General features: G+C 37.3%; 1 protein-coding gene across 7 annotated transcripts in view; it reads left to right on the top strand.

Annotated features, from left to right (window-relative positions):
* The window catches only part of thrb (thyroid hormone receptor beta), a 219,338-nt gene that overhangs the window by 176,883 nt on the left and 23,857 nt on the right, over window positions 1–18,598 (top strand). For 2 of the 7 annotated variants that reach the window (XM_051663217.1, XM_051663216.1), the window contains exon 1: window positions 13,144–13,584. The exons of 4 other annotated variants lie outside the window; for them this stretch is intronic. In XM_051663217.1, the coding sequence (XP_051519177.1) occupies window positions 13,248–13,584 (337 nt within the window). In that variant the 5' untranslated portion in view covers window positions 13,144–13,247. Of the gene's footprint in view, window positions 1–13,143; window positions 13,585–18,598 lie in introns of those variants that run through there. One more of the 7 variants, XM_051663218.1, reaches the window with a different exon arrangement.

Raw genomic sequence — 18,598 nt, 5'->3', positions numbered from 1 at the left:
CTATGGACTCTAACGTTTGACAGCCACAAAGTGTCCAAATGCCTTTTGTCTTAATTATGCACATTTTGCACATCATATCGATTGTGTCAAATGTTTTGTTTGAAAAGTGTGTTTGTGATTTCTATGTTTAACACAGATGGTTTGATATTTTGTTATGTAATGCAATTAGTTCATACATTTTAAGTGTCTCTAAAGTGTCAAAATAAGTTTTGGGCCCACTGTACTGTATGCACTATATATATTCACACAAGTGATTTGATGCGGTTGTCATAAACAAAAGGATCTGGCAGGTTGGATCTTGGTTTAAGGTGTTGGTACAGAAATGTGTTTCATTCAGCTGAGTGGGAGGGTGTTTCAGTGTTGTTGCTTTTTTTGTGTGCGTGTCTGTCTGTGATCATCTGCTCTCTAACATTTTATAAGAAATGACAAAGAGTTGAGAGCTCAGCCACATATAAATAGCTGCAAAAATGTACAGAGCCAAAGCAATTAAACATGTCAAGGCTGGTTTGTTGTGCAGTTGTACTCTCAGATACAGTTATGACACATCAAATCAAATCATTGAGCTGTAGCCCTACATTCGTCTGGAAATCCTTTTATTATTGAACACCTAATTGACCTTTTTAGCAAATGAAAACTAACTTTTGCAGTGTACCTCTAGGGGGCAGTGAAAGATTACTGCAGCCCTGCTGTCATTCTACTACAGTTAAATCCATGATAATGGGGGAGGTTGCATGCTTCTATATTATTCTTTCTATTCCTGCAGTTTGTATACTGTGCCCAAAATGTCTGTATGCATGAAACACCTGGTTGACCTATGACATGTAGTAAAATGAGCAATATATAATTAGAGCACACTACACACTAGTACACACTCAGAATACTGTATCTCACAGTGCAATGCACTCAACTTGATCTTCTATTTCCTGTGTGATGCATAAACCAAAACTAAATTAAACCTCAATCTGCACTTTTTTTTTTTTTTTCTGTACTGCCAAAAGACAGTTTTACACAAAATTGGGTTGTAAAACAGTTTATTTGTCAGATGATACCGTAATTGGACACCACTCACTAAATTAAACATAGCAACATGATGAGATTGTGTGACAATGTAGTGTACTATGTTTTAAATCTTATTATTTTTATGGTTGTTGTCAATAACAAAAGATACAGGAAGTTTTCTCTCCCCCCTTTTCAAAGTTGATGAGCCTATTTATTTAAATGAGCCTATTATATTAATTATCCAGTTTATTTAATAATTTAAAACATCATTCATTCATCATACAACATATATTACACAGGAGGAAAACTTTGTTCATAACTTGCCTATAAGCCCTGGAGGTCCTGGAGGACTTTAAAGGCATTTATGTTCTTGCCCTTACATTTACAGTGCAATGCCATATAAGCACAGGTGACATCAGATGGCTCCTCATTACCATGGTTGGGTCAATGTAGCTGGTCTTTCAAACAATAATGATAATAACAACAACAATAAATTATAGAATTTCTAAAAAAAAAAAAAAGACAAAAAAAAAAAATAGTTGCCCAATCACATTTAGAAACTTTAAATACAACTGCCACTGTTGTAATAAAAATATAATAGATTCAAATGGTATAATAGATTCTACCTAACACATTATTTAATACAAAACTATAAAAATAAAAAAGCTAATTATTTAAATTGTCATTAAAATAAAACACTATACAAAATTTCGTAACTTTTCGACTTAATTTTGTTACATCTGTAAAATCGTGAAACAGTTGTCATTAAAAAACTCCACAGATTTAATATTAGCAAACTATAGTTTTGGCAAGTCGTTTAGGATATCTACTCTGTGCATGACATGGGTAATTTTTCCAACAATTGTTTACAGACAGATAGTTTCACTTTTAATTGACTATATCACAATTCCAGTGGGTCACAAGTTTACATACAGTGGGTTAACTGTGCCTATAAGCTGTTTGAAAAATTCCAGAAAATTATGTCAAGCCTTTAGGCAGTTAACCAATTAGCTTCTGATAGGCTAATTGGAGTCAATTTGAGGAATACCTGTGGATGTATTTTGAGGCCTACCTTCAAACTCATTGCCTCTTTGCTTGACATCATGGGAAAATCAAAACAAATCAGACAAGACCTCAGAAAAAAACATTGTGGACCTCCACAAGTCTGGCTCATCCTTGGGAGCAATTTCCAAATGCCTGAAGGTACCACGTTCATCTGTACAAACAATAGTACGCAAGTATAATCACCATGGGACCACGCAGCCACCATACCGCTCAGGAAGTAGCCACATTCTGTCTCCTAGAGATGAACATAGTTTGGTGCGAAAAGTGCAAATCAATCCCAGAACAACAGCAAAGGACCTCGTGAAGATGCTGGTGGAAACAGGTAGACAAGTATCTACATCCACAGTAAAACGGGTCCTATATCAACATAACCTGAAAGGCTCCTCAGCAAGGAAGAAGCCACTGCTCCAGAACTGCCATAAAAAAGCCAGACTACAGTTTGCAAGTGCACATGGGTATAAAGATCTTACTTTTTGGAGAAATGTCCTCTGGTCTGATGAAACAAAAATGTAACTGTTTGGCCATAATGACCATCGTTATGTTTTGAGGAAAAAGGGTGAGGCTTGCAAGCTGAAAAACACCATCCAAACTGTGAAGCATGGGTGTGGCAGCATCATGTTAAGGGGATGCTTTGCTGCAGGAGGGACTGGTGCACTTCACAAAATAGATGGCATCATGAGGAAGGAAAATTATGTGGATATATTGAAGCAATATCTCAAGACATCAGCAAGGAAGTTAAAGCTCAGTCGCAAATGGGTCTTCCAAATGGACAATGACCCCAAGCATACCTCCAAAGTTGTGGCAAAATGGCTTAAGGGCAACAAAGTCAAGGTATTGGAGTGGCCATCACAAATCCCTGACCTCAATCCTAAAGAAAATTTGTGGCCAGAACTGAAAAAGCATGTGCGAGCAAGGAGGCCTACAAACCTGACTCAGTTACACCAGTTCTGTCTTTTTTGTTCTCCCCAATTTGGAATGCCCAATTTCCAGTGCACTCTAAGTCCTCGTGGTGGTGTAGTGACTCTCCTCAATCCGGGTGGCGGAGGACAAATCTCAGTTGCCTCCACGTCTGAGACCATCAATCTGCGCATCTTATCACATGGCTTGTTGAGAGTGTTAATGTGGAGACATAGCGCATGTGGAGGCTCCACGCCGTCCACCGCAGCATCCACAGACAACTCACCACACACCCCATTGAGAGCGAACCACATTATAACAATCATGAGGAGGCTACCCCATGTGACTCTATCACCCTAGCAACCTGGCCAATTTGGTTGCTTAGGAGACCTGACTGGAGTCCCTCAGCATGCCCTGGATTCGATCTCGCGAACTCCAGGGGTGGTAGTCAGTGTCTTTACTCACTGAGCTACCCAGGTCCCACCATTTAACATTCTTAAAATAAAGTAGTAATCCTAACTGACCTAAGAAGGGAATTTTTTCTACGATTTAATGTCAGGAATTGTAAAAAAACGTATATTAAATGTATTTGGCTAAGGTGTATGTAAACGTCTGACTTCAGTTGTATATATATATATATTATATATATATATCTTGGCGTTTAGCACAGTGTTGCAATTCCGGGATGTCTACCATTTGAGAGGTTTTACATCCTCCGTAGCAATTTAAACTTGAAAAATACCACTAGAATGCAAATGGGTCATATACATTTTTATATCGATCCTTTAATACTGAAGAAAGCCCAGTTGATGCGAACGCACCAGAGTTTTATGGCAGACATAGACGCAGAGCAGGTCATTGGCATGAGCTGAGTGGTTCCTTCCATGACACTCGCGTGAAAACCAAGCTTCATCGCACAGCAAAAATATTGTGTTACAAATGAGAAGCCTTTAGCACGTATGAAGTGCTGAAAGAGAGATATGAGATAATCATTAAATTTGCCTCAGCAGCCCTACATTTCACTTGGGCGGCCGCCAAAATTTGTCAATGGGAAAACCATGGCATGTTCTTTCCCTACTATCAGTGACCCAGTCGAATAGACCTATGACCCACATTTGGGTCACGACCCATCATTTCAGAATGCCCTAACCCATCCCCCACCCTAAGCCTAACAAATTATGATATATATGTTTGATGTTTACAGTCAAGTCATGTTTATTTGTGTAGCGCTTTTAACAACACAACAGTCATTTCAAAGCAGCTTTACAGTAAATCATGCTTTAACAGAAAATGAAACTGTAATATCTATAAAGTCTTAGAGTCATCATTGTGTAGTTTGATAAAAATATGATTGTGAATTGTGTATAAAAATAAATAATTAAGTAATAATTAAATAATACTTGTATTTAGAACCCCAGTGAGCAAGCCGAGTGCGGCTGTGGCAATGAACACAAAACTCCATAAGATGTTGGTTAATGGAGAAAAATAACCTTGGGAGAAACCAGGCTCACTGTGGGAGCCAGTTACCCTCTGGCTGGACAGCATGAATTTAAGGTGTATGCCTGGCTGAATAGATGAATCTTAAGACTAGACTTAAACTGAGAGAGTGTGTCTGAGTCTCGAACAGTTTTAGGAAGGCTATTCCATAATTTAGGAGTCAAATAGGAAAAGGATCTACTTCCTTTTGTGGATTTTGAAATTCTAGGTACTATTAACAGGCCAGAATTCTGTGATCGTAATGAACGTGATGGAATATAGCATGATAAAATGTCACTTATGTACTGTGGAGCTAGACCATCCAAAGCTTTGTACGTAGTTAACAGAATTTGAAAATTAATACAAAATTTAACAGGTAGCTAATGTAATGATGATAAAATGAGGCAAATATGATCATATTTCTTGGTTCTAGTCAGCACTCTGGCTGCTGCATTTTGAACCAATTGAAGTTAATTTAATGAACTTGCAGGACATCCATTTCTGTTCATTGATACACTCTGCTAATTTGGAGAATTGTGAAATTTCATTTAAATATAAAGTTTTGTATCTTCGGCATAACAGTGGAAACTTATTCCACGATTATGGAATATCTGGTTCATTCGAGGCTTTATTCCTGACCAATTTAGCCACAGTACTGAATAAATGCCGAGGAATGCTGTGGTTATTTTCTATGAGCTTGCTGACCTTGTAGTTTTTAGTGCCTATCTGTAACTTGAGACACTATCTCTAATTTTGTATTCTTCCACTTGCGCTTCATTTTCCGAGCTGCTCTCTTGAGAGCATGAGTGTGATCATTGTACCATGGTGTGGGGCTTTTTTCTTTAATCGAAGGTGGACGACATGATCAAGAGTGTTAGAGAAGACTGTATTTATATTTTCTGTGATTACATCAAGTTCTTCTAGACTTTTTGGCTTACTGAGTATTTGAGACAAATCTGGAAGATTATTAGTGAAGCTATCTTTAGTGGTTGAAAGAATTGTTCTTCTTGAACGATAACGGGGTGTAGATAGTGACATTAGCTAATCGCAGCATACAAGAGACAAGGTAATAATCTGAGATGTCATCGGTCTGCGGCAGAATTTCTGTAGTATCAACATCAACTCCATATGACAGAATTAAATTAAGCGTATGATTATGGCAATGAGTTGGTCATGTCACATTTTGTCTGACTCCAAGAGAGTTGAGAATATTGATAAATGCTATTACCAGTGTGTCATTTTCATTATCTATTTGTATGTTGAAGTCACCAACAATTAAAGTTCTATCCACAGTAACCACTAGATCTGATAGAAAATCTGTAAATTCACCAAGGAAATCAGAATATGGCCTGGGTGATCTATATACTGTAGCAAGGGCAAAAGAAGACAGAGATTTTTTATTTATATTTGACGATGTCTCATTAAGCATTATTAGTTCAAAAGTCTAAAACTTCACTAAAAATTGTAGCAACACCTCCTCCTCGACTCTTCAGACGAGGCTCGTGTTTAGAACAATAACCTCGGGAGTAGACACATTTAAACGAATATATTCATCCTGTTTAAGCCAGGTTTCAATCAAACAGAGTGCATCCAAACTATGATCTGTAATAATTAAATTTACAATTAGTGCTTTGGTTGAAAGAGATCTAATGTTTAGTAGCCCTGCCTTTACAGTTGAAGTCATAAGTTTACATACACCTTAGCCAAATACACGTAAACTCAGTTTTTCACAATTCCTGACATTTAATCATAGAAAACATTCCCTGTCTTAGTTCAGTTAGAATCACTACTTTATTTTAAGAATGTGAAATGTCAGAATAATAGTAGAGAGAATGATTTATTTCAGCTTTTATTTCTTTCATCACATTCCCAGTGGGTCAGAAGTTTACATACACTTTGTTAGTATTTGATAGCATTGCCTTTAAATTGTTTAACTTGGGTCAAACATTTTGGGTAGCCTTCCACAAGCTTCTCACAATAAGTTGCTGGAATTTTGGCCCATTCCTCCAGACAGAACTGGTGTAAATGTGTCAGGTTTACAGGCCTCCTTACTCGCACATGTTTTTTCAGTTCTGCCCACAAATTATCTATCGGATTAAGGTCAGGGCTTTGTGATGGCCACTCCAATACCTTGACTTTGTTGTCCTTAAGCCATTTTGCCACAACTTTGGAGGTATGCTTGGGATCATTATCCATTTGGAAGACCCATTTACGGCCGAGCTTTAACTTCCTGGCTTAAGTTTTGAGATGTTGCTTCAATATTTCCACATAATTTTCCTTCCTCATGATGCCATCTATTTTGTGAAATGCACCAGTCCCTCCTGCAGCAAAGCACCCCCACAACATGATGCTGCCACCCCCATTCTTCACGGTTGGGATGGTGTTCTTCGGCTTGCAAGCCTCACCCTTTTTCCTCCAAACATAACAATTGTCATTATATCCAAACAGTTAAATTTTTGTTTCATCAGACCAGAGGACATTTCTCCAAAAAGTAAGATCTTTGTTCCCGTGTGCACTTGCAAACTGTAGTCTGTATTTTTTATGGTGGTTTTGGAGCAGTGGCTTCTTTCTTGCTGAGCAGCCTTTCAGGTTATGTCGATATAGGACCCGTTTTACTGTGGATATAGATACTTGTCTACCTGTTTCCTCCAGCATCTTCATAAGGTCCTTTGCTGTTGTTCTGGGATTGATTTGCATGTTTCGCACTAAACTACGTTCAACTCTAGGAGACAGATTGTGTCTCCTTCCAGAGCGGTATGATGGCTGCGTGGTCCCATGGTGTTTATACTTGCGTACTATTGTTTGTTCAGATGAACATGGTACTTTTAGATGTTTGGAAATTGCTCCCAAGGATGAACCAGACTTGTGGAGGTCCACAGATCTTTTTTTCTGAGGTCTTGGCTGATTTATTTTGATTTTCCCATGATGTCAAGCAAAGAGGCACTGAGTTTGAAGGTAGGCCTTAAAATACATCCACAGGTACACCTGTGTACACCTCCTATCAGAAGGTAATTGTCTAAAGGCTTGACATCATTTTCTGGAATTTTTCAAGCTGCTTAAAGGCACAGTTAACCTAGTGTATGTAAACGCCTCACCCACTGGAGTTGAGATATAGTCAATTAAAAGTGAAACAATCTGTCTGTAAATAATTGTTGGAAAAATTACTCATGTCATGCACAAATTTCCTAAGCGACTTGAAGTCATCAGTTTTTATGACTTCAACTTAAGTGTATGTAAACTTTCTTTTTTTTTTTTTTTTCAAGTTTGACCTTAATCACATTTTTTCTAAATGATTTAGTGAGGGGTTTGTGTTTGGTGGTTCGTAGAACAGACACGGTCTCTATATGATACCTGTGTGATGTCTCAAGGCAACTTGCAGATGGATTGTTAAGCCATTCTCTCTGTTTATGAGCAATATAAAACATGTAACAGGCAGGTAAATGTAGTCACAATTTTATTTACATTACATTATAATATAGATATCTTTGGACACCTAACCCCACCACTACACCTAAACCTAACCAATAATATAACCAACCAACAATATAAAAGACATAACAAGCAGATAAAAGTACAGTCACAATAATTTATTCCAAAAATGACAAAAAAAGCACCATAAAAGTATTACAAATGACTCTTGCTGCATTTAAAGGGGTCATGACATAAGGAATAAAATTTCCCTTGATCTTTTGACATATAAGAGTTCATTGTACTGTAAAAACATACTTTAAGTTTCAGAACTGAAAATGTCCTCCTTAATTTGGCGCGAAAACTACTTTTGCAAATTGCTCTAGGCCATTCGTCCAATTGGAACAAAACCACCACCAGAAGAATTGTGGTAAGCAAGTTCTATGATATTTTTAGGAACATGGCAAAATTTCCATTCTAAGAACCAAAAACAGGCCAACGATTGTTAAAGTTGTCTCCGCTTTTACGTAAAAGGATATAACTCTTAAACGGAATGAGATATTTTCACCAAATTTAACACACTTATATCAGGGCTCAATCTGAGAACACACAGAAAAAGTTGCAGGGCTTGGCCACTTGGTGGTGCTATAACAGGAAACGACATGAAAGTGGCTCTAACTACGGAACCCTTGGTCCGATTGACTTCACAATTTGCATGCAGTGTCTTTGTGGGAGTTGCCATCATTGACTATGAGGACAGCTGCGTATCTTGAGGAACATGGCTGCCAGCATGGCCAATTCAGCTGTTAGGCAAGGTTAAGAAAGGCCAGTTGGAACGAAACGTGGTGGACGTATTTGACTCTTTGCCCGAGAGGTTTTTTTTCCAAATTTGACATTTAAATCGGCCACCAGGTGGCACTGTTACATTTTACGTGCACGTTCATGGTTTTGTATAGTGCAGTGTTTCACAGAAACACAAGTAATTAATATCTTATGACAGATGTCCTCAACATTGCCTCAAGAACCATTGGTGTCAGTCAAATCGTTCGTGAAATATTTGAGTTACACAACAAAACCTACTTTTGTGATCTAGCCCTAGGCCGTTCATCAGACCTTCACCAAATGTGGGCTACGTCATCATTACACCATGCTGGCAAAAAGTTATCAAAAGCTTTTTGAAACACCAAACCGTTCTGTATAATGCAATAAATAATTTTATGCCAAGATGCCAAAAAGATCTGAGGCTTTATCTTTTCAACACTTTGGTGAATCGACATGAAACTTTATGTGTGCCATTATAACCATCCCCTGACATGACCTATTGGTCAAAAGTTAAATGCAATTTTATTACATTATAAGTAATTCTGTTCATGGATTTTAAACCACTTTGAATATAGCATTCAAGCGATGATTTTCGGCAGTCACATTTTTTGCCATTGGTGTGCTTGGCCCTGGAGTTATTGGCTCTGGACCATTACTGGCCCTTGGCTATATTTTGTCTTGTTTTAAGAGAAATCTAAAAAATGATAAATATTGAAATGATTAATATTGATAGTATTTGTAGTGTATTGTTTATATTACACTATATATTTGTTTATTTGTATATGATATTGTTCACATACACATAGATAAGTTCATTTAAGACAAAATTAAGTTTGTAGTTTTCTTGTTCCAGGACAAAATGATATGTATATGCCAAAGTTTGAATTATTTATTTGAAGAAAGATTATATATATGTGTGTATATATATATATATATATATATATATATATATATATATATATATATATATATATATATATATTACTTGCAAAAACAGCTGCTTGGTTAAGACTGATTTGGGCAGTCGATTTGGTTATATAAATATGAATATGGTACTATTTTCATTTTATGGCTACTCTGAATCAAAATATTCTGACACATATTAGGATAAGTTCATTGATCAGTGTCCTTGCTTTTCTTTGTGACTAAAAGTGGCTAAATTCAGTCTAGAAAAGTAATTGTATTGATCAGTTATTTCTAGATCACTAATTGTATTGATGATGGGCTTTTGCTGCAACCAGTCAGTGACAGCTTGTTAAGCAGGCACCGTTCTCTTGTAAAATTACATTTCGAGAGTCAATATTACGAGTCCCTCAGCGCAAGCTTGTGTCTGTGTTGCTGCGAGTCATTGGTGAGGTTGGGGAGTCTTTTAGGGATGACACAGTATTTTGTTGGCATTAAACTCAGGTCACCCTGGTGGTTTGGTTAAGGTGGCCTCAGCGAAGCTCTCTGCTCAGGTAATGCTGGGGACATCTGGCTCAGCAAGCCATGTCAACCCAGGCCCTATCCCCAATGCTATGAGGGCCACCATCTGAAAGCTGAACATGACCAGCCTTGAACCCCGGGACCTGAAGTGATCGATCCCGGAGGGAATAAATTGGTGCAAAAGCCCGCTTGTAGATGCATAATCACTCAGAGCTTCCAAACCGAACACATAGCTCCTACATAATGCAAAGATTCATGAACGACGTTACAGAGACTGAGGCAGTGGAGATATGGAGGTGTCTTTGAAAATATACTGGTTAGTTCTTGATCACGTGGTACCTCCAATGGTCTGAGATGGATCAGTCATGGATGGGCATTTGGAGTTGAGGGTTTATAGGAGGAATTCATCAGTTTGACCCCCAAGAAGACAGACACCCAAAATTGTGGTAGCTGCTGCTGAGATTCTTGGATCATTTACCTCTTGAAAAAGTCTTTTAGTTTGAATTGTGGAATGTGAGTCAGGTAAGTTACGGAATGATTGTCCCATTTTACTCTCAGATAACCTTAAAAACTGCAACATTTAGCGTGATGTATGGGAATTCATTATGCCTGTGCCCAATTGTACTTTTCCATTTGTTGGGTTTGGATGTCATGGCAGTGTCCGGAACTCATCAATATGAATTAGTTAATTAATTAACATTTAATTACCAGGAAATGGGTATCCTCCACAATGGGATAATGATCGTATGTAATTAGGTGGATAAATGCCCAAAGTGGCAAAGTGCTTTCAAAGGACTCTAATCCCAAACACTAGATCTTTAGTAGAATTTACCTGTAGGCATCTAGAGCACTAGCTACTCAAGCCTGCCCAACCAATTCATTAAATCATTGATGCATTTCAAGATTTGAAGCTGAAAAGTCAAATTATATGCATTTTATTTGATATCATGTATCTGATATTGAAAATGTGTCACCTAAGTTTGGCTATTTATAGACCCCCTTATTTGACTCCCATTCATTTTTAGAGTTCTTATTTTTACTGTTGTTTTAAAGCACCCAGTAGAGCCAGATTGTTCAGATGTTGAGTGTCTGAATGTTGTTTTGTCAGTTAAAGTTTTTATGAAATCTCCTCTAAAGATTAAGCTTATTTTGAGGCCATCACCTCATGAAAAAGTTAAACTGGTATCAGGCTGTTTGTGGAGGAGCTTTGCCTCAAGAGCCCTGGCTAAAAACAGCTGTTTCCTGCTCATCGCTTCAGCTGTCTTATCTCACAGCGTCACAACCCAGTTTCAGACATTTCTTGCTTTATTTGATCATGTATGTTGTTTTGTTCGTATTTGCATTAGTATTATGTGTTCTAACACTAGCGTCTGTATCTAGCCTGCTCAGTGCATCCACGTGAGAGCAAACAAACTTATTGACTATTTATACACAGACATTAATTGCAATTTAAAAGCCACAGGTGTGGAAAATTAACCTTTATTTGCCATTTAAACCTGTGTGTGTCACCTTGTGTGTCTGTAACAAGACCAAACATTCAAGGGTATGTAAACTTTTGATCAGGGCCATTTGGGTGATTTCTGTTATCATTATGATTTAAAAAGGAGCCAGACAACTATGTGATAATAAATGGCTTCATATGATCACTATCCTTAAATAAAAGACAGTTTTTTTGCATGATCAGTCATATTTTCAAAATCAATGCCAAAATTTCACAATTTCTGCCAGGGTATGCAAACTTTTAGCACAACTGTATATCTATATCTATCTATCTATCTATATATCTATATATCTATCTATCTATATATATATTTAAATATTGGTGTCTAGAAACCACAAATGACTGGAAAAATCATGGAAATTCACTGGTCAAAAACAGTGAGAACCCTGTATTTAAACAGCTGTTGTTTGTTATTTTGCATGCAGCTTTTCTGAGCTCATATAAATGGAGAAACTACATAGAATATTTGCACTTAAAATGCATGTCAAGTAATTTCATTTTTATTTGTAGAGCACTTTTCACAATACACATTGTTTTAAACCAGCTTTACAAAAAATTATGCTGTAATGTAGTTGAGCAATTTAAATGAAAAACTTCATTGAAAATCATGCCTTTTTTATTTGTTATTTACAATTTATTTATTTGTCTTTAGACCCCCAGGCTTGTCACACGACCAATTAAAATGAACTTGTGAAGGCCAAAAGGTGTTTAAAAACTTAAGAGAAATGGTGACCAGCACCTATAATATATGCTTGACACTGATTTAAAAAAAAGGCAAGTAAATACTAATTATGTAAATATATGGATAGATTTTATAGATGCTTAAAATGCTTGTGCATTCAAAATTTAAAAGACATGCCAGTCACCAAATCTACACTACTGTTTACCTCATCTGATGCTAGTTGTCTTGGACTCAACATAGCACAAAGTCAGTTCTCAAATGTTGCATCTCTCATCAAAATAATTTATTTATTGTGTGACAATTAATTATTACAGGACAGGTCCATTTATTTTGCTCTCACTATAATCTTTGGACTTTGAAAACCATGAAGATGGACTATGAAGTTGTGCCTCTGTAAGCACTGCCCACTCACTGCGCTCTACCATCAGGATTAGACCGAACAGCACAATCAATATGACTGATCACAGCTTAACATCACATGAAGCGCCTCGTATTTGAAATCAATACTCTTGGGCTTTTAGGATTGTGATTTTAATCTAATCGTTTTAGCTAAGATTTGACCTAATGGTGCTGAAAATATCATAGTATCATGGCATATTACTAATAAAATGTATTAATATGTAGATCTGACGTTTGGTTGCATTTAGATGTGTTGAGGTGCATCATACATATCATGTCAGTCTTGCGTCTGCGGATGTGTCGTCCCAGTCTGTTTAACCTCTTGGATTTGTCCAGTGTCAGATTAGAGAGCGTGCTCAGAGATCTTCCACCCAATTTGGCAGGACGAGGGACAGGTGGAGCGGGTGTCTTCTCCATATATAAGACCCGGTGTCCTCTGGACACTTTTCATGCAGTTTGCTTCATGACATGTGTCTTCTAATTAAATGTCACTCTGATAACTGTGCTTAACTTCAGCTAGAGCTGATTTGTACATGTTTGATTTGCGTGCTTGTGCCTTTGAAGCTTTTTGTAATGAATTACTGCGTGCCAGACATGTACGACATGGCCCATGGTGTGAACGGTGGGTACGCGGTCCCGCCCGGAGGGGAGTACTGCATGTACGGTGGCGAGGGACCTGGTTTTGCTCAGTGTGAGCCGCAACCATTACACCACCACCCTCCCAGTATGGAGCAGGCCTGGCCGCCTAATCAGCCGTATGGGTGCCCGTTCACTGGCGGTAGCCCCATGTTCAAGAGCGAGTTATGCAGTATGGAGGTCCCTCTCAGTCACTACCACCAACCCGAATACTACTGTGATGGCCGGCCGGACTTCTCTCAGATGCAGTGGATGCAGGGCCTGCACAAGAAAGGTATCGAGAGCTCTGTAAGAGGGCATAGAGGTGCTGTCGAGTGGCAAAGTGTCAGTGGGGTTCATTCGATTTGTACTGGGGTGAAGACTTCAACTATTAATGATGTACTGTGTCCAGTGGTTTTTCAAACAGTTTTGCCGTTTTGTGCTTTGAATGAAATTTTGGAACAGTTTTCTTTAGCTGTTAATGAGCTTGCTGTTGGTGTGTTTTTTATGTGTCCTATAATGTGTGTTTAAATTCAGATGTGGTGTGTTGCGATCTGATTAAGAAAGGGCCTTGATGACTTCAGCTTTGTTTTAATGACTATAATTGGGATTCCATGAAGTTCGTCAGAAAGTTTTGTCTGCGTACTTTAAACTGCAAGTCATTTATTACATTAAGTAAGAGCCATTGCGGCTTCAACATCCTTTTTAATTTCAATTTTGCACCAATTTCCCCCAGAAGTGATGGTTTTGTTCTCTTAAACACATGTGATGGAAACGCTGCTTTATTTGCAAAGTATTTTTGCAATATTATCTGCAACAAATGCTGCTAGAGCTTTTCTCAGAACTAACTGAGCCATTTTCTGCCACGACCTTTAATCAGCTGGTGTTCTGGTGATTTGTAGTGGATGTTTGAAGTCAGTTTCCCAGTGTACACAGGTGTCCCAGCAGAGTATCCACAGGTGGAGTTCAGCACAGTAATCTAGCAAATATATTTTTGTTAAATGTTTCACTTGAAAAGTGTGCTTGTACTATCTTTTTAGTTTATCTAATGCAATGATATTCAGACATTTTTGTATATGACTTCAGTGTCCAAATAATTATTGGGGCCACTGTAGCTGTATGTTATCTATCAATCATATCCTTTATTTGCACCAGATTCAGTGGTTAACCAAGGTCTGTAAGTACATGAAAAGCTTGTATGATGGGGGTGATTCTCACCAAACCTGTCAAGAAAATGTCTTGGCCCTATTTTCCTCCGAAATCAAAATAAACTAATAAGAAATTATATTTTGCATATAGAAAATAAAAGAATCTTAATAGACCGATTTTTAGTCATGAATGTGATGAATATTTTACCCCCTAAAATTCTCATTACTGCTACATGAGAAAGTGATATGTTATTTGAATGATAAAGTTTGAACGGCAGATTCTGATCTGTCGCATAAGAAAGTAGTTCCATGCGCAAATGCATTTTTTATGACCATACTCAGTTTTTAAAAAAAAAAAATACATTTATTTTTTCATATATATTAGCAATATCACACTCACAATCATGCAATTTGGCCCTAAATAAGCACCGCTGTGATTACCTACTACACTTGGCCTGTAGCCTTGTGCCTGTGGCTGATATTGCACTCTTGTGATATTGCTTAAACATATATGTACAGGTGTTCCTAATAAAGTGGCTGGTGAGTGTTTTATATATATATATATATATATATATATATATATATATACACACACACACACATACTACATACACACACGCTACCGGTCAAAAGTTTTGAAACACTTGCCTGAGATGTTTCTCATGATCTTAAAAATCTTTTGATCTGAAGGCGTATGCTTAAATGTTTGAAATTAGTTTTGTAGACAAAAATATAATTGTGCCACCATATTAATTTATTTCATTATAAAACTAAAATTTCATTTAATAAAAGTTTTTGAAACTGATGACTTGGACCAAATAATAAAGAAAAGCAGCCACTAAGTGCCCAACATAGATGGGAACTCCTTCAATACTGTTTAAAAAGCATCCCAGGGTGATACCTCAAGAAGTTGGTTGAGAAAATGTCAAGAGTACATGTCTGCAAATTCTAGACAAAGGGTGACTACTTTGAAGATGCTAAAATATAACACAGTTTTGATTTATTTTGGATTTTGTTTAGTCACAACATAATTCCCATAGTTCCATTTATGTTATTCCATAGTTTTGATGACTTTACTATTATTCTAAAATGTGAAAAAAAAAAAAAATTATAATAAAGAATGAGTGTTTCAAAACTTTTGACCGGAAGTGTATATAAACACACACCAACATAAACACTCACCAGACACTGTATTAGGAATGCCTGTACATCTACTTATTCATGCGATTATCTAATCAGCCAATCATGTGGCATGATTGTTGGTGTCAGACGGGCTGGTTTGAGTATTTCTGTAACTGCTGATCTCCTGGGATTTTCACACACAACAGTCTCTAGAGTGTATAGAGAATGGTGCAAAAAACAGCCAATGAGTGGCAGTTCTGTGGACAAAATTGCCTTGTTGATGAGAGAGGTTAACAGAGAATGGCCAGACTGGTTCGTGCTGACAGAAAGGCTACGGTAACTCAGATAATCCCTCTGTATAACTGTAGTGAGCAGAATAGCATCTCAGAACGCACAACATGTCGAACTTTGAGGCGGATGGGCCACAACAGCTGAAGATCACGTTGGGTTCCACTTCTGTCAGCCAAGAACAGAAAACTGAGGCTGCAGTGGGCCTACCATTTGTGTACCTCAGCAGAAATCCAGATTTGTCAATCCAGGCGATGTTTTTCCAATCGTCTACTGTCCATGTTTTGGTGAGCCTGTGCCCTCTGCAGCCTCAGTTTCCTGTTCTAAGCTGACAGTATTGGTACCTGGAGGGTATATATATATATATTCACACACACTACACATATCTATGTATTAAATTAATGGTCCTAAATGTAGGCTTCATTTACTTTATACAAAATCTCTCTCTCTCTCTCTCTCTCTCTCTCTCTCTCTCTCTCTCTCTCTCTCTCTCTCTCTATATATATATATATATATATATACACATGTATATCAGGGCTACAGATAAAGTTTTGGCACCAGTGCCACGAAGTTCTACAGTACAGCACCTCATTTGGTAGCACCGGTGGGGGGGTGGGGGCCTATAAATTGAAAAGTTTGAAGACATAAACTAATAATAAAAATGATATTATAATTATTTTACAAAAATAAGTCCAATATTTTGCCCCACTGAAATGTTCATTCGACAGTAAGGCATTGATTTTGTGTTGGGATGCACATGTACATTTACTGGTATTAACAACAAGAAGGTTATATATAACATCGATTAAAAAGTAAAAGGTTAACACCTAATTTATGTAGGGCTAAATTATTCTGACAGTGTGACTAAATTGGGACTCCTTTCATCAGGTTTTTGTTGATTCTTAGAAATTTAAAGGCAAAGAAAACCAATGATATTTTTCTACAACCAGAGAGCATTTAAAGAGAACAGATTTTTACACAGAAGGAAAACTAACTTTGTCCATAATTCACAAAGGTCCAGGCTTTAAAGCCCTTGATTATATTTTGCATTAGCCCTAATGAAAATGTACCATAGTTTTTTTTTTTTATAGTTTTAACAGTGGTTAACAAGACCATGATAACCTCAGGTAAAACAAAACACATCTTCACTACCATGGTTAGATGTAACATGTTTTTTATAAATCAAACTATGGCATTTTTGTAATGAAAAACAGTTCTCTAAACACTTTTAAAAACTATTAATTCAGAATATAAACATTTATAAACTGCCTTAGCTGGAACAAAATTGACACCCCCGAATGTAGCCATTATAAATGATCATATTTATTATGAATCTGTTTCTGTCTAAAATACTAGCTAATACAGTTAATGTTACTATGGTAAATATATGGTAATTCTCTAAGGGCGCTGATGTGAGAAAAGTCTTGTTTATGTCTGTAACCTACTAATTTTAATGTTGGGCCGTTTAATGTGGTTGTAAACTACTTTACTCATCTGTGCCGAATTCAGAAGTTTTCCGCGACTCACTCCGAGCTTCAGCGGTTCTCGCAGGCAGCGCTGTAATGATCAGTGGTGTGCGTCGAGAGCTCGAGACCGGTTTGTGCTTCTCACTGGTTCTTGCAGCGCTGTAATGATTGATGCTTCGCAAGTGAATGCACCTGTTCTGTGATAGCACTGCTCTGTCCATTGAGTCGTGCAGATAATTGGTCCGGGTAGCAGATAGCACTGTTTCGTTCCACATTTGATGCGTTTGCCATTTGATATTGCTAAATAGAAAATGGCAGTTCATAATGGAGAGAGAGAAAGAGGGAGAGTTGGCCAACATTTTAGTCGCACCAGTGCGACCTGTAACAAAACCTAATTGCACCGGCGGGGAAAACGATTGCAAAATGCGACCATTTAGTCGCAGTCTGGAGCCCTATATATATATATATATATATATATATATATATATATATATATATATATATATATATATACACAGTATATCAGGGGCGAGGCCAGAAATCTCCAAATGAGTGGACCTTGGTGAAACAGGGTGGACCTCCATTCCGTGCCTAATTTCATTGTAAATATAATGAAGCACGCCCCTTTCCTCAGCCTTTATGAGTCAATATTCGTTAATTTACCTAATACTTCGAGTTGCATAATTACATGTACAATAACAATAATTATTATTATTTTTTCTTTACAATTATTAAGTTTATTATTAGAAATGTACCTTAATAGGTCATATTGATTCAACTGTAATGGGGTTATCTCTGCGTTGTGTTGAATAAAGCACTCGATTGACACCATCTCACACCTTTGTTGGATTTTATTCTGTTTAAACACATTGAAAAGCGGTGGTCAGTCCCAATAATCATGCTCATGCATGTTGTATTATGAGGATGAACATTTAATCAAACATTACAACACATAAATCATGGTAGCTTGAGAAGAGAGCATACAATACACTTTCATACATGACAAAACACAATGCATGTTGATGTTAACCCCCAAAAATAAGATAGAATGAATTAAAATATTTTTCTGGGGAGCACTCACTCACCACAACCACTCTCTCGGCTGGTGCGAATCTTAATGTCCCAACCGGAACCAGTTCAGCACCAGCCAATGGGTGGAGAGTGCAGCTTAAATATAATTAAAGGTCATACACAAAATGAAGTAAAGCAAGTGGAATCACCTTTCTGACCCTGTTACACAATGAAAAATGAAATGGCCATAGAAATAAATACAATCAATTAAAAT

Source organism: Myxocyprinus asiaticus, chromosome 30 (genome assembly GCF_019703515.2).
Source record: "Myxocyprinus asiaticus isolate MX2 ecotype Aquarium Trade chromosome 30, UBuf_Myxa_2, whole genome shotgun sequence".
Taxonomy (NCBI): domain Eukaryota; kingdom Metazoa; phylum Chordata; class Actinopteri; order Cypriniformes; family Catostomidae; genus Myxocyprinus; species Myxocyprinus asiaticus.
Note: the sequence above shows the minus strand (reverse complement) of the source record. Positions and strands in the feature narration are given on the sequence as shown.